Raw genomic sequence first — 12800 nt, forward strand, 5'->3', positions numbered from 1 at the left:
GTTAAAGGAAAATCTCACAAACCTAATTGAGTTTTTTAATGAAGTAACCAAAAAGATTGATGAGTACAGAGTGGTAGACCCTAATTACTTAGACTTCAGTAAAGACATTTATAAGGGAGACTAATTAAGAAATTTAAATTACATGGGATTCAGGGTGAGCTTGCTAATTGGATAAAAGATTGGCTTAATGACAGGAATCAAAGGGTGATAATGGTGAGTTGTTTTTTGGACTAAGGCCTGTGACCAACGGTGTTCCATGGGGATCGACACTGGGTCCACTTTTGTTTGTCATTAATTTAAATCATTTAGACTGGAATGCAGACAGTATGGTTACTAAGTTTGCCAATGACAACAGAATTGGTGTATTGTTGACAGTGAAGGTGGTTATCTAAAATTACAAAGAGATCTTGATCAATTGGGTAAATAGGCTAAGGAGTGGCAGATGGAGTTTAATTTGGATTATGGTAATGCAAGAATGACAGGACTTCTGCAGTTAACGGTAGTGCCCTGGGTAATGTCGTCGAACAGAGAGACCTCAGGGTTCTGGTACATAATTCTTTAAAATTTGAATCACAGGTAGACAGGGTGGTTCATTGCTCAGACCTTTGAGTATAGGAGTTGGGACATCATGTTGAGGTTGTACAGGACATTAGCTGATAGAATGAATCAATTTATTTGGTGGCTTTTCGGGTTATAAGATCAATTTTGCGAAATCAGAGGCCATGCCCATGGGTGGTCTCCCAAGAGAGCCTGATTCTGAGGGCGGATCTCAGTTCCCCTTTAGATGGTCGCAGGAGGGCTTACTCTACTTAGCTATATTTATTACTCTTATTTTTGTTCAGCTATTTAAAGCCAATTTTGCTTATTTATTCTACAAAATCAAGCAGTACCTTTGTAGATGGGAGGCACTTCTGATGTCTTGGTTAGGTCAGATAGCCCTTGTTAAAATGAACATTTTGTCTCGCCTGTTGTATCCTATGTGAATGCTGCCTCTGCTTTTTACTCCACAAATATTGAGAAGACTGAACGGCTGGTCCAGTTCTTTTATCTGGTATCGCAAGCAGCCCCCAATTAAATTGACTAAATTGCAGTTACCTTGCAGAGTGGGAGGAGTGGGCCTCCCAGATATCAAAAACTATCAGTTCAGCTCATTGTTATCTCATGTGAATGATTAGGCCCGTGGCCTCAGTCACTATGGTTGGACATCGAAGCATCTCAGGCGAGAAGCCCCCTTGTTAGTCTGCTGTTCTTAGACAAAATGAGAACAGTTAAGGAATATTGCCATAGCCCAATATTCATCAATACTGTCAAGATGTGGAGGGCAATGCGTCAGGGTGAAGGCAATATTGCTAAAACAGTATTTTTGACACCCATAATTGGTACTCTGGGATTTCAGCCAGTGATGATGGATTCTGGGTTTAAACTATGGGCAGCTCAGGGTGTGTCTTGCCTGGATGATTTATTCGAAGGGGACATATTGATATCCTTTTACCAGATGGCTCAGAAATATGGATTACCCAATAAGGACCTCTTCTGTTTCTTTCAAATTAGAAATTTTATACAAAAAGAGACCACACTTCTAACTGATCCTTACAGGTCCAACATTGAGAAGAGGGTGTTGAATGTTGAGGGTACATTATCTGTTGGCAACACATCATCTATTGGGAGAGGGTCCCCTGGATGAGACCGAACGGCTCTGTCAGGTATGGGCGAGGGGGTTGGATGTTGAGATCTGTTTTGAAGTATGGGAGGATATCTGGGAAAATGCAAGAAGGATTTTGATTTGCAACAGGACTCTCACCTTGCAATTGGAGATTCTCCACAGGGTCCATTTGGCCCCAGACCACTTCGCTAAATTTAAAGCGGGAGCATCTCCAATGTGTCCGAACTGTAAAGTGAGCATGGGCATGCTTACTCATTGTCTTTGGTCCTGCCACAGACTGTGGGCATAGTGGCATAGTGGAGCATTGTGGTAGGCGAAATTGAGAAGGCCTTGGGGTTGGAAGTGGAAATGAACCCGGTGTCTCCTCTTCTTGGGTTTGTTAATTCACTTTCATTAGATGCACACAAAAAAAAAAGGCTTTTCAGTATCCTCACTTTTTGTGCCAGCAAGAACATTCTATTACGGTGGATGTCGGAAAATCCCCCAGGGCTGGCTGGCTGGTGTAAGCTAGTCATGGAGCACATCCCCTTGGGCTTTCTGACGAGTATGATGCACCATAAAACTGAGAATTTCTAGATGATGTGGTGGCCTTTTTCGCACTACCTGAGTATAAATTTGTCCGCCATACTAATAAGAGCCTTAAAATAGCCATATGTCATAAATCTGGTATCCAGACACAATGAACTTTGAACATATGAATATGTATAAATGTATGCGCTTGACGATCGAGGGCTATTGCTTTGTTTTGCTGAGCTGTATTATGGTTATTATTATTATTACTATTGTTAAGATTTTCCTTTTTTAGCTTAGATTTTCGTTATTATTTATTTATGCAATTTGTGGGTTTGTTTTTTAACATTTGGTTTTGTATTTGTTGTAATATTCAAAAGAAAAAAAGTTCTTTTTTTAATAAAAATATATTTTAAAAAAGCAAGTTTGCAAATGACACTAAGATTGGTGGAGTTGCAGATAATGAAGGGGACTGTCAAAGAATGCAGCAGAATAAAGATAGATTGGAGAGTTAGGCAGAGAAATGGCAGACGGAGTTCAATCCAGGCAAATGCGAGGTGATGCATTTTGGAAGATCCAATTCTCGAGCTAATTATACAGTAAATGGAAAAGCTCTGGGGAAAATTGATGTACAGAGAGATCTGGGTGTTCAGGTCTATTGTTACTCTGAAGGTGGCAACACTGGTCAATAGAGCAGTCAAGAAGGCATACGACGAGTTGGCGGGTCCTTGCAGTTGTATAGGACTTTGGTTCGCCCACATTTGGAACGTTGCATACAGTTCTGGTCACTCCATGCCCAGAAGGATGTGGATGCTTTGGACAGGGTACGGAGGAGGTTCATCAGGAAGTTGACTGGTATGGAGGGCACTAGCTATGAAGAGAGATTGAGTAGATTAGGATTATTTTCATTAGAAAGTCAAAGGTTGAGCGGAGACCGGATAGAGACCTACAAAATCATGAGAGGTATAGATATGGTGGATCGCAAAAAGCTTTTTCCCAGAATGGGGGACTCAATTACTAGGGGTCACAAGTTCAAGGTGAGAGGGGAAAAGTTTAGGGGAAATATGCGTGCAAAGTTCTTTACGCAGAGGGTGGTGGGTACCTGGAATGCGTTGCCAGCAGAGATGGTAGAGGCGGGCACAATAGCACAATTTAAGATATATCTAGGCAGACAAATGAATGGACAGGGAGCAGAGGAATACAGAAAAAAGCTGACAGGTTGAGATAAAGGCTGTGGATCAGCACAGGCTTGGAGGACCGAAGGGCCTGTTCTTGTGCTGTAATTTTCTCTGTTCCATATGTGATGCAAACTTCCAAAATACTCTGATCAATCTTCAATATTCTGTCACTTCTGAAGAGTATGCAAGTGAGGAACCAATCGTGTTAGTTTAAAGTTCTTACAAGTCAGTCAATTTAGACTCCAGATTGATCCCTCTGAAGAGAGATTGAACCTTTTGGAGTTTAGAAGAACGAGAAGTGATTGTTAATTGGTCAATATTCATCTGGTAAAGTCGGATGCAGGATTGCTGATCTATCTTCCACATTTGTCCATTCATGTAGATTGCTACCTTCTTTGAGAAATCAGATCTTCAGGTGGAAACTGTTTTTTAAAAAATGAACTCAACTATGGAAACTGCTTTTTTTCAATCAACCTGTTTAGAAATGCTGTGGCACACTTCTGAATAGGACGGGACTTAAACCCAAGTCTCCTGGCTCTGAGTTAGGGTCACTACTCCTGCTGGTATCATTGAAAAAATATTCACAAGAGTGGGGACAGCATCATACATTCAACATTTAGCAAGAATCAGATTCCCTTGTATAGGTTTAGCTGTGAAGTATGACCTAAAGAAACACATCTGCAGTTTGGATATAAACAACAAGATGGCCACCACAACTAGAGATGGCATTTTGTTACACTGAAGCACAGAATACTGCCACATTCTTCAGAAAATGAGCGGGCTTCAGATATGCTGCATTAATACTTGCCTTAAGAAAAATTATCATTAGAACAAAACACCAGAGGTCATTCGAGGTGGATTCCTCAACTGTCCTATTACAGCAGACGTTCCCATGTGGGTACGTCCATGTAGTGGTCAGCTCAAAAACAATGTCTTCAAACCAGACCATTAAGTGTTAATCATTAAAGATTAACTGGACATGACAATAAGCAATTGGAGACAAGTGGAAGCTTACTGGCCTAGCATAACAACAGCTCATTTTGGCTGTTGGGTAACTGCATAACCCTGATTGGTCCCCATAGACATCCTTTTACGTGGTTGACATTATGATTATGCTCAACTTATTGTCTACACAATGGAGAACAGTATGAATATCAGGGACTCTGTCACAGGCGTCAGACGTCACCTTGTACTGGGGCTGCGAACGGTGCCAGGAACTTCGAGTTCTCCTGACAAGCCGGGCAGAATGCAGTGAGACTTGTTACTTTACTCATAACTGTTTACTCATAAATGTGTTAACCCAGTTGCACAGCCTCTATGTATGTATACTCTGTAATTCAAGTTTATAGACTCACTCGTTAGTTTGCACATGTATATATTAAGTAGATTAAATATGCTTTTACACCAAAGCGCACGTACATTCTTGTAATCATTTTGATCAGACTTTAAGGAACCTAGGAGGTACTTTCAGCCTAACAAGATAGTCCAGCACTAGTTACAACGTTGAGATAGGGAGCATGAACCCATACTTTTCACTGATGCCCAAGGGAATACTCATGTCAATTCTCATGCATCTTCTTATTTGAGATCAGCAATCTGGATGCTGATCGAGAGTAGAGACTATGAACCTGCTGGTCTGCTGTGCATTGGATGATCACATGCAGACTTACTCAAATAAGCCATGGCTATCCTGTAAAGATATTTGTAATTGTGAAAGATGTTTCCATTGTGATTTCTATGCTTCGAGTAGCAAATGGTGAACAGATGAAATCTGCTGGCAATTACCCGTGTCGCTGTTTTCAGCATAAAATATGGTTGACTGTTATAAACCAAATCAAACACATGTTTTAAATGTCCTGAAGCATAGCTGCACTCTCATTTACGCGGCAGTCCTCTCCTTTGCCTCTATTAAGCACCATTAGCTTCAAGATAATAAGAGAAATATTGTTAAGATTGCTTTACTGTGTTTGATAGAAGCAATATGCTGAGTTATGCAAAATTAATTTTTGAAATAGATTTCCTATCTTGAGCAACTTTACAGGAGTTTGAAGCATTTTACAGTTAGTTATACTCTCCACAATGCAATTCAAATACAATGTGCTTTTCAAAGTCACTGAAACAAATGCTTTTGTACATTGGTCAGCTCTGCATTATCTGACAAATTGTGACAAGTTTTGATGCTATCTCTGTGTTGCCAAACTCATTTTTCTCTCCTTTGCTGAGCCAGAGCACTTGACCCATTTTGACCACAGCAAAAACTTGCCAGACAGTTTGAACCAAGAGCACTCCAGAGGTCAATTAATGGAAATATGAAATTGCATGAATTTGAATCAAATGACATGGATTCAATGTTGACACATCATAGCGCGAAAAGCAAAACACCTACAAGAAAATACTCAGAAACTAAAAACAGTTCTGGGATTTACATGTGTAAGTACTGAAACCAACATGCCCATGCTAAAAGATGAGAGACTTAACAAACAATCCATTTTTTTTTTCAATATATAATTTCAGTTACATCACACTGTAAACTTTTGCTATAAATTCTGTGTCCTACGATCTTATACTCCCCAACCACCTGATGAGGGAACGGCTCTCCGAAAGCTAGTGCTTCCAAATAAACCTGTTGGACTATAACCTGGTGTTGTGGGATTTTTAACTTTGTACACCCCAGTCCAACACTGGCACCTCCAACTCAGAGAATACTTAGTAGATTGGACAGCACATGTGGACAGAGAAACAAAGCTAAACTTCACATGTATGTTGTGACGAAAGGCCACCAACTTGAAATGTTAATTCTGGTTGTCTCTCTGCAGATGCTGCTTGGTCTGAGCTTTCCTAGCTTTTTCTTTAAATCATACTGATTAATGCTGATAGCAATCTTTTATAGGTTTACATACTTCTGTTTATATTTTGAAGCTGTTTGTTGTTGCATGAAACATTAAAATGAGTTACAGGGCCAGTTTGTATCCAAAATAAGACAATGATTAGCCTGTCCCTCCAAGAAAAGAAAAGCAACTTCACGATGATCACTACAAAATAGTGAATGTTAGCGAACATTAATTGAACAAATCTGACAAACCTTCTCTTGTGTTAGCCTTCAATCAAATGATGTTTTCACTTAATATTACATTATTACCAGACAAAACTTTGAAACAAAGTTATCATGGTATCAGATAGGTACCTTGGAATTCACTTTCAGAAAGGGTAGCAAAGGAACAATAACTGAAGCATTCAATATAATTTGTGTCCAGTATTTCTTAAAATTCTTGGTATTTGTGGAAAAGATGAAATGAGATACTTTTGGGCGAGCCACTTTTGCCTACAAGCAATGTGAAATTGGGTTCCATATTGTGATGGGTCATATTGGGTCTTATTCATTGAGAATGCATGTCTAGGAATGGCTGGTTGGCTCTGGATGGTTTCACTGCTGTTACTTCTGACAATATTGCCAATGGCAGAGCTTTGAGCCTGAAGCATGAGTTTGAAAATCAGCTGGTCAAATCACGAGCACTGCACATGGTTAGCTTCTGAAAACTACATTGTTCTTTGGGTTTGGAATTTGTCCTGAAGTTTTGGCATCCATTCATCCCTGGGCCAAAAGTAATGCAAGAGGAACAGGCTCTGTATCAGCGCTAATATTTGCTCTAGTTGTGAGCTAATCTGGAAGAAATGGTCTTACAGTATGAAGTAGCACCAGCTACAGTGCAAAAGCAGCTGTTGGCAGAGCTTGCCAGAAATAAAAACCAAGAGCTATGATTAAAATAGACTGACAATCCATGAAGGCTAAACCCAAAGACCTAATGAGTAAAATCACTCAAATCTTTCTGCCTGGAAATGTTGCCTCAGCATGACTTCTAAGTAGCTGTACAAAAAAAACTTAAAAGCTTGCAAATGCGAAAAATCTTGCTGTGTTTTGTCATACAGATTGATTCTCCTGTAAACTTCTACATTTCATTCAATTCTCATTGATGCTGGCATCTTCTGCCAATTTTAGTTTGTTTGAATTGAAAGCACACATTGCCAAACCATGTTATTCCTTCAATTATTTTTGGGGTTTTAGTTCTCTCCCTTGCTTGACACTAGCTCAAAATACAATATGAAGAACTCACCTGTTCCGAAAGGTGCCTCCTCTCCCAGCAATAGCCTGCGCCTTTTAGCATGAATTTTGCCTTGGTAATGTGACTGTGCCACCACAGCAGAGGTAAATGACATATTACAGAGTGTGCAGCATTTGTTCTTGTCCACATCTCCATCATCACTTCCCTGAATGAAGGAAAGAAGACAAGTATGTTAGTTGCCCTAATATCTGCCCACTGCCCCCTCCCCATCTTCTCACTAATTTTCCTTAAGTAAAGACAATGGGAGAAATAACTAAGAACAAGAACTTTAGTGTTTGTCACCAATACTTCCAGATTCTAAAATCACAGATGATTGGTTTTGATTCCCAGATTGAGGATCAGTGAGAAGTTAAATAGTAATGATTTCATTGTGGTTGAGTCTACAATTTCAAAAAGGAAACACATCAATGATACTCCTGTCATAGGAATAACCACGCATAAAGGGACTATATAGAGCAGTGACCATACACTGTACCTTAACCTTCAGTAAGAGGTGTTTCATAAACCTCAATTCTTAACTTCTGCTTACATTCCTTTTTTCAAGTACTCATGCAAATTCATTTTAATCTGTTTGCTTCAATGGTCACTTGTTTCAAAACAACGTAATAACACCAAATGTGAAAAGAATCCTTTTCCCAACCCTTTCATTCTTCACTGGATAATTAAGAGTCTGCATCTTTCTGTTTCAATTTGTTGACCGGGGAAGCAAACGTTACTATTGTTCAAACGCATGATATTTTTGAAAACCTGTGCCCCACAGACAATGTTAAAGGCCCATCTTTCTAGATTTCCTTCATATCAGGTGGTTGGAAGGGTAGCAGAATATGTGGGAAGAGAATGGAGCGCTCATTAGAGTGTAGCAAAGTTGTCTCTTAAGAATGTTGATGAAATAAATGAGGAAAATGCAAAAGAAGCACTGACAACTCAGCACCGTGTCACAATTGTCAGCAAAACTGCAGGACGGAAATGAACAACTTAATTGAAGCAGCTACAGTACAAAGAACAGGCATGTATTATAACACCTCATGGTACATGGAATTGGTGTTTTCATGTACCATATCACAATACAGCATGGGTTGTTTCCAGTGATTCAGGAACAGTGAGCTCTTGAAGTAGGGCACTTCCCTCCATTGAATGTGGATTTATGAGATTTTGGATCAAGTCTTGCATTCTCCTAATCCTCAGATTTTGGATCAATATTACCATAAGGAGAAAAATTTATCACTGAGTGCTGCACTTCCAGAAGACCAGGCTAAAGAAATGTGCCAATGGAGGGAGACATAAATTTTGGATGACTTGAAGATTACTTAAATACTGCAAATGTGACACTGATCTCTGCAGCCCATTGCACTTGCACAGATGTGATTAAAAAGGTAGACATGATTTTCTCAGAATGAGGAAAGGAACTGGAATCAAAGGTGATCCCTTATAGAAAGACATAACCAATGGGCTTAAATATTATTCCACAACACGTCTGTTACAGACTTATGATCTCATTGCAAATTATTATTTAAACTTACAACTTAGAACCTTGCACATGAACTTGCTGGAAATGATCATAACGTTCATTCAAGCTCCCCCGAAATCATATGACTCTAATCAGGCAATATGACTGGTCTGTCCTTTGTTTCTTAAAACAAATTCTTCTCAACAAGTCTGTCCTTCAGAAACAGCAAGTCCATTAGCATTGCAAATCACAGGGATTGCTGGGGCTAAATTCCCCAGAAGAGTCTCTATGAAGGGAGTTGGCCAACAACTAGCTCAACTAACTCTTCAAGTGAGATGTGAATTATGGGTTGGAGGTCCAGACTTCTAGTTGTTTCAATGGAACACAGAGTGAAATTTTCTCCCAGGACTTGTGAAATTAGCAGATCATTCAAATAGCTATTGAAATGATTGCCACTACATGGAGGTTCATCATGACATCCCACATAAAGACAATTGACTGCTGCTAACTGTATGTCATACCAAGTACCAATCAAATGTATCCAATTTACAAATTGCTCTATTTTTCTTATAACCCAGGGAAGTCGTTGATTTGTCCAGCACCAAACCTCAAAACAAAAAACACAGATGCTGCCCCTTCTTCCAAGATTATGCCCTCCCACAAGGTGAAACAACCATCTCAAATCTGAATGGACAATGTTTATAAAAGAACAATACAATATTTGGTGAATGTTACCATATTTCGACAGAGTCAACTTACAAGGAGATACAGGGCAAAAGGTGTTGGTTTTTCGGCAATTCCTATTGTCGCTAAGGGAGAGTACTTAAATGGAAATTTCAATGGCACTTTAAAATTCAGATTAAGAGCCAATGAGGAGGGCTCTTGTGGCACAATGAAGGTGTCCCTAACTCTGAGCCAGTAGTTTGGGTTGAAACCTCATGTGCTCCAGGGTAGGTTAACAACATCTAGCAATGATTGGGGGAGTGTAAATGTCAAGTGTTAGGTTGGTGGGGTGGAGGGTCAACCCAAATTGATTTTAACAACAGTTTCAATTGTTACGGCACAGCGGTGAACCCTTCTGCTAATTAAACCAAACACCCAAAAAAGCTCATCTCACCTCAATCTGTTAAAGTATGAGTGACAGAGAACTCCCAAATTCCACTATCTAAAGAAAAAAAATCAATTTATTCTTTAGCTGTAAAAATGAACATTAAACAACAATTATTTACAACTCTAAGCATCCTTTCCCTTAAATGTTTGTTAACTACCTCCCACACTATAGCATTATACTGTCCTGATAAAAACCCGTATTAAAATTACGTCAACTTAATTTCAAAACCCCACAGCAGTCGTTGGTGTCTGTCTTCCTCTGGCTGTTGGTCTCCCTGGGTTGCCGTTGGTCTTTTGCTGCAAAGGTGTTTCACATGAAAAAGGAACCTTGATAGAGAGTATGTTGCTGGCAGTTATTCTGGCAATGTTTGCTTCTTTATACCCCAGCATCAGATCGTCTCATTGGTTCAATGTTGGCAAAACAATAAATTCAAAATTGATTGGTTTTTAATATCTTGGGGCATAATTTAAACTGATTGGTTCACTTTGAATTGTTGTAAAAATAGCAACCAAAACTCAGGTATTTGTTTCATAGCCAAATGTTACATATTTCAATTTTCCAGTACACTCTGAGACTGCTTGACAGTCACATGACAGGTGCCTGCAAGCTCTCAGTGCAAAACAGCTTTCACATTCTCTTAAAGGTACAATATGCGCCTTCACTTTCATAACACTAAGAGGTGGATGAGAACATCCAGGAGGAGGTTACATGGGTAACCTATTGCTTGGTTTCCAACTGAGCTGACTATATTGGCAATATGGTGTCCAATTTTGATTTGATTTGATTTATTATTGTCACATGTACCTAGGTACAGTGAAAGGTTTTATTTTGCGTGCAGATATAACATACAAAGATTATCGGGTGATTGAACAGAGGGAGGAATACTAAATTACAGCTGCAGACAAGGCATACAAAAAGCAGGATCAACATTAGATTTGAAATTTGAGAGATCCATTCTGAAGTCTAATAACAGAGGGAAAGAAGCTGTTCTTGAACCTGTTCTTGAGTGTTTAAGCTTTTGTGCCTTTTGTCTGGGAGGGGTTGATGTTGGCTGCTTTTCTGACACAGCAAGAAGTGTAGATAGAGTCTAGAGATGGTAAGTCTGTTTGCTTAAATACTGGGCTGTGTTCACAACTCTCTAGTTTCATACGGTCCTGGGCAGAGCAGTTGTCATACCAAGCTGTGATGCATCCAGACAGAATGCTTTCTATGGTGTATCTCTAAAGATTGGTGAAACTTCTTATGGACATGACGAATTTCCCTCACCTCCCGAGGAAGAAAAGGTGTTGTTGAGCCTTCTTGACCATCGCATCAACATGGGTGTTCCAGGATAGATTGTTGGTGATAGAACTCTGATGTATTCTTGATTAGTTAGTTCTTGGTCAGTTAGTTCTTGGTCAGTACACCATGGAAGTTATTGCAATCCCAATGGGCAAGGGAGAGGGAAAATAGGTGGAAATTTCCTCAGTGTGCGGGCTCAGTATATGGGAAGGTCATGCAGCAAGGATCACAGGACTGCCCAAACCATGGAACTACATCCCGGTGTGGATCAGCATTCATCAGGAGCGGAAATTTGAAAACTGTCACTAAAATAAACGGAAAGGGAGTGGATGGGTGAATTTCATATCACCTTTTGTCAATTTGAGCTGCTGGTTATTGAAGCTTTACAATTCAGCAGCATAGAAGAGTGTAAGACAAACAGAGAGAGAGAATGCCAGTGACACTAAACATTTGTTAAACAGGCAAAAATTTCATTTGAGCTGCTTATCACACAGCAGGGGCAGCTGTAGTGTTATGAAGCATATGGTTTTGGTTACAAATCACTTATCTATAAAAGATGCAGCAGTCATGGAAATAAAACTGCGGAAATGAACAGGTTTTAGCACAGTAGGATTGCATACAGTTGCAAGAAATTAAACACTACCTGAAGGATAATTATTCGCAGTCAGCTGTAAATTCAAGCGTGTAGATGGAGGAGAGAGCAAATTGCAACTTTTCTCCTTTTAATATGTAGAATTAATATAAAAACAAGTGACCATTTTACACGTTGGATGCATTTTGAGCATGCTCTTCTTCAGGAGTTTGGTATTTAACAACATGTAAATGTGTTCCATGTGTTTCTAAAACGCTTAGTTTTCTATGTCACTTGCAAGCCACCGTTATCTTTTACCATAAAATGTGCAGAAAGGGACTTGGACCCATCAGCTACTGTCTATACTTCCTGTTGTTGTTCTTGACGACAGTGCTGACAAGAGGTGATACATGCTTCTGCAAGACAGTGAGTTGCATGACTTTCATCACTGCAATGAGCCCCCTCTGTGCCAAAGATTTCCACCTCTGTCAAAAATACACTGCTAACACTGGTGAAAGAGTAGCATTGTGCACAAATGAACTCACAGTAATATCTGTGACTGATTGCAACCACAGAGCCTATAACACTTCTGCTGGGGAAAATGCTTGAATCACAGTGGAGGAATTATTCTTCTTGGATTCTCTGGGCATTAGATTTGTTTATAAAGAGTTTCTGGCGCATACAGGACACAGAGGAATCCTCTCCTGCTAAAAGCCTCCCCACTCCACCCCAAAATCAGAGGCAACCCATATCAATACATCATCACGTCTGCTCATCATTGATTACTGGTCAACAACTTTCACTGAATCAGAACTATAAGGATGGATCGGCGCATCCTTTGCGTTTGCGTTATCAAACACTGCTGGTAATGCCTGGCTTCCAAAGGGGCTCAAGATGGTTTGACAATATGTAAAGGAA

General features: G+C 39.7%; 1 protein-coding gene across 3 annotated transcripts in view; it reads right to left on the reverse strand.

Moving 5' to 3' along the window:
• Window positions 1-12800, reverse strand: part of LOC140459715 (zinc finger matrin-type protein 4-like) — a 176823-nt gene that overhangs the window by 95372 nt on the left and 68651 nt on the right. For all 3 annotated transcript variants that reach the window (XM_072554152.1, XM_072554153.1, XM_072554154.1), the window contains exon 4: window positions 7464-7617. In XM_072554152.1, the coding sequence (XP_072410253.1) occupies window positions 7464-7617 (154 nt within the window). The remainder of the gene's footprint in view (window positions 1-7463; window positions 7618-12800) is intronic.

This window comes from Chiloscyllium punctatum, chromosome 35, assembly GCF_047496795.1.
Source record: "Chiloscyllium punctatum isolate Juve2018m chromosome 35, sChiPun1.3, whole genome shotgun sequence".
NCBI classification, from domain to species: domain Eukaryota; kingdom Metazoa; phylum Chordata; class Chondrichthyes; order Orectolobiformes; family Hemiscylliidae; genus Chiloscyllium; species Chiloscyllium punctatum.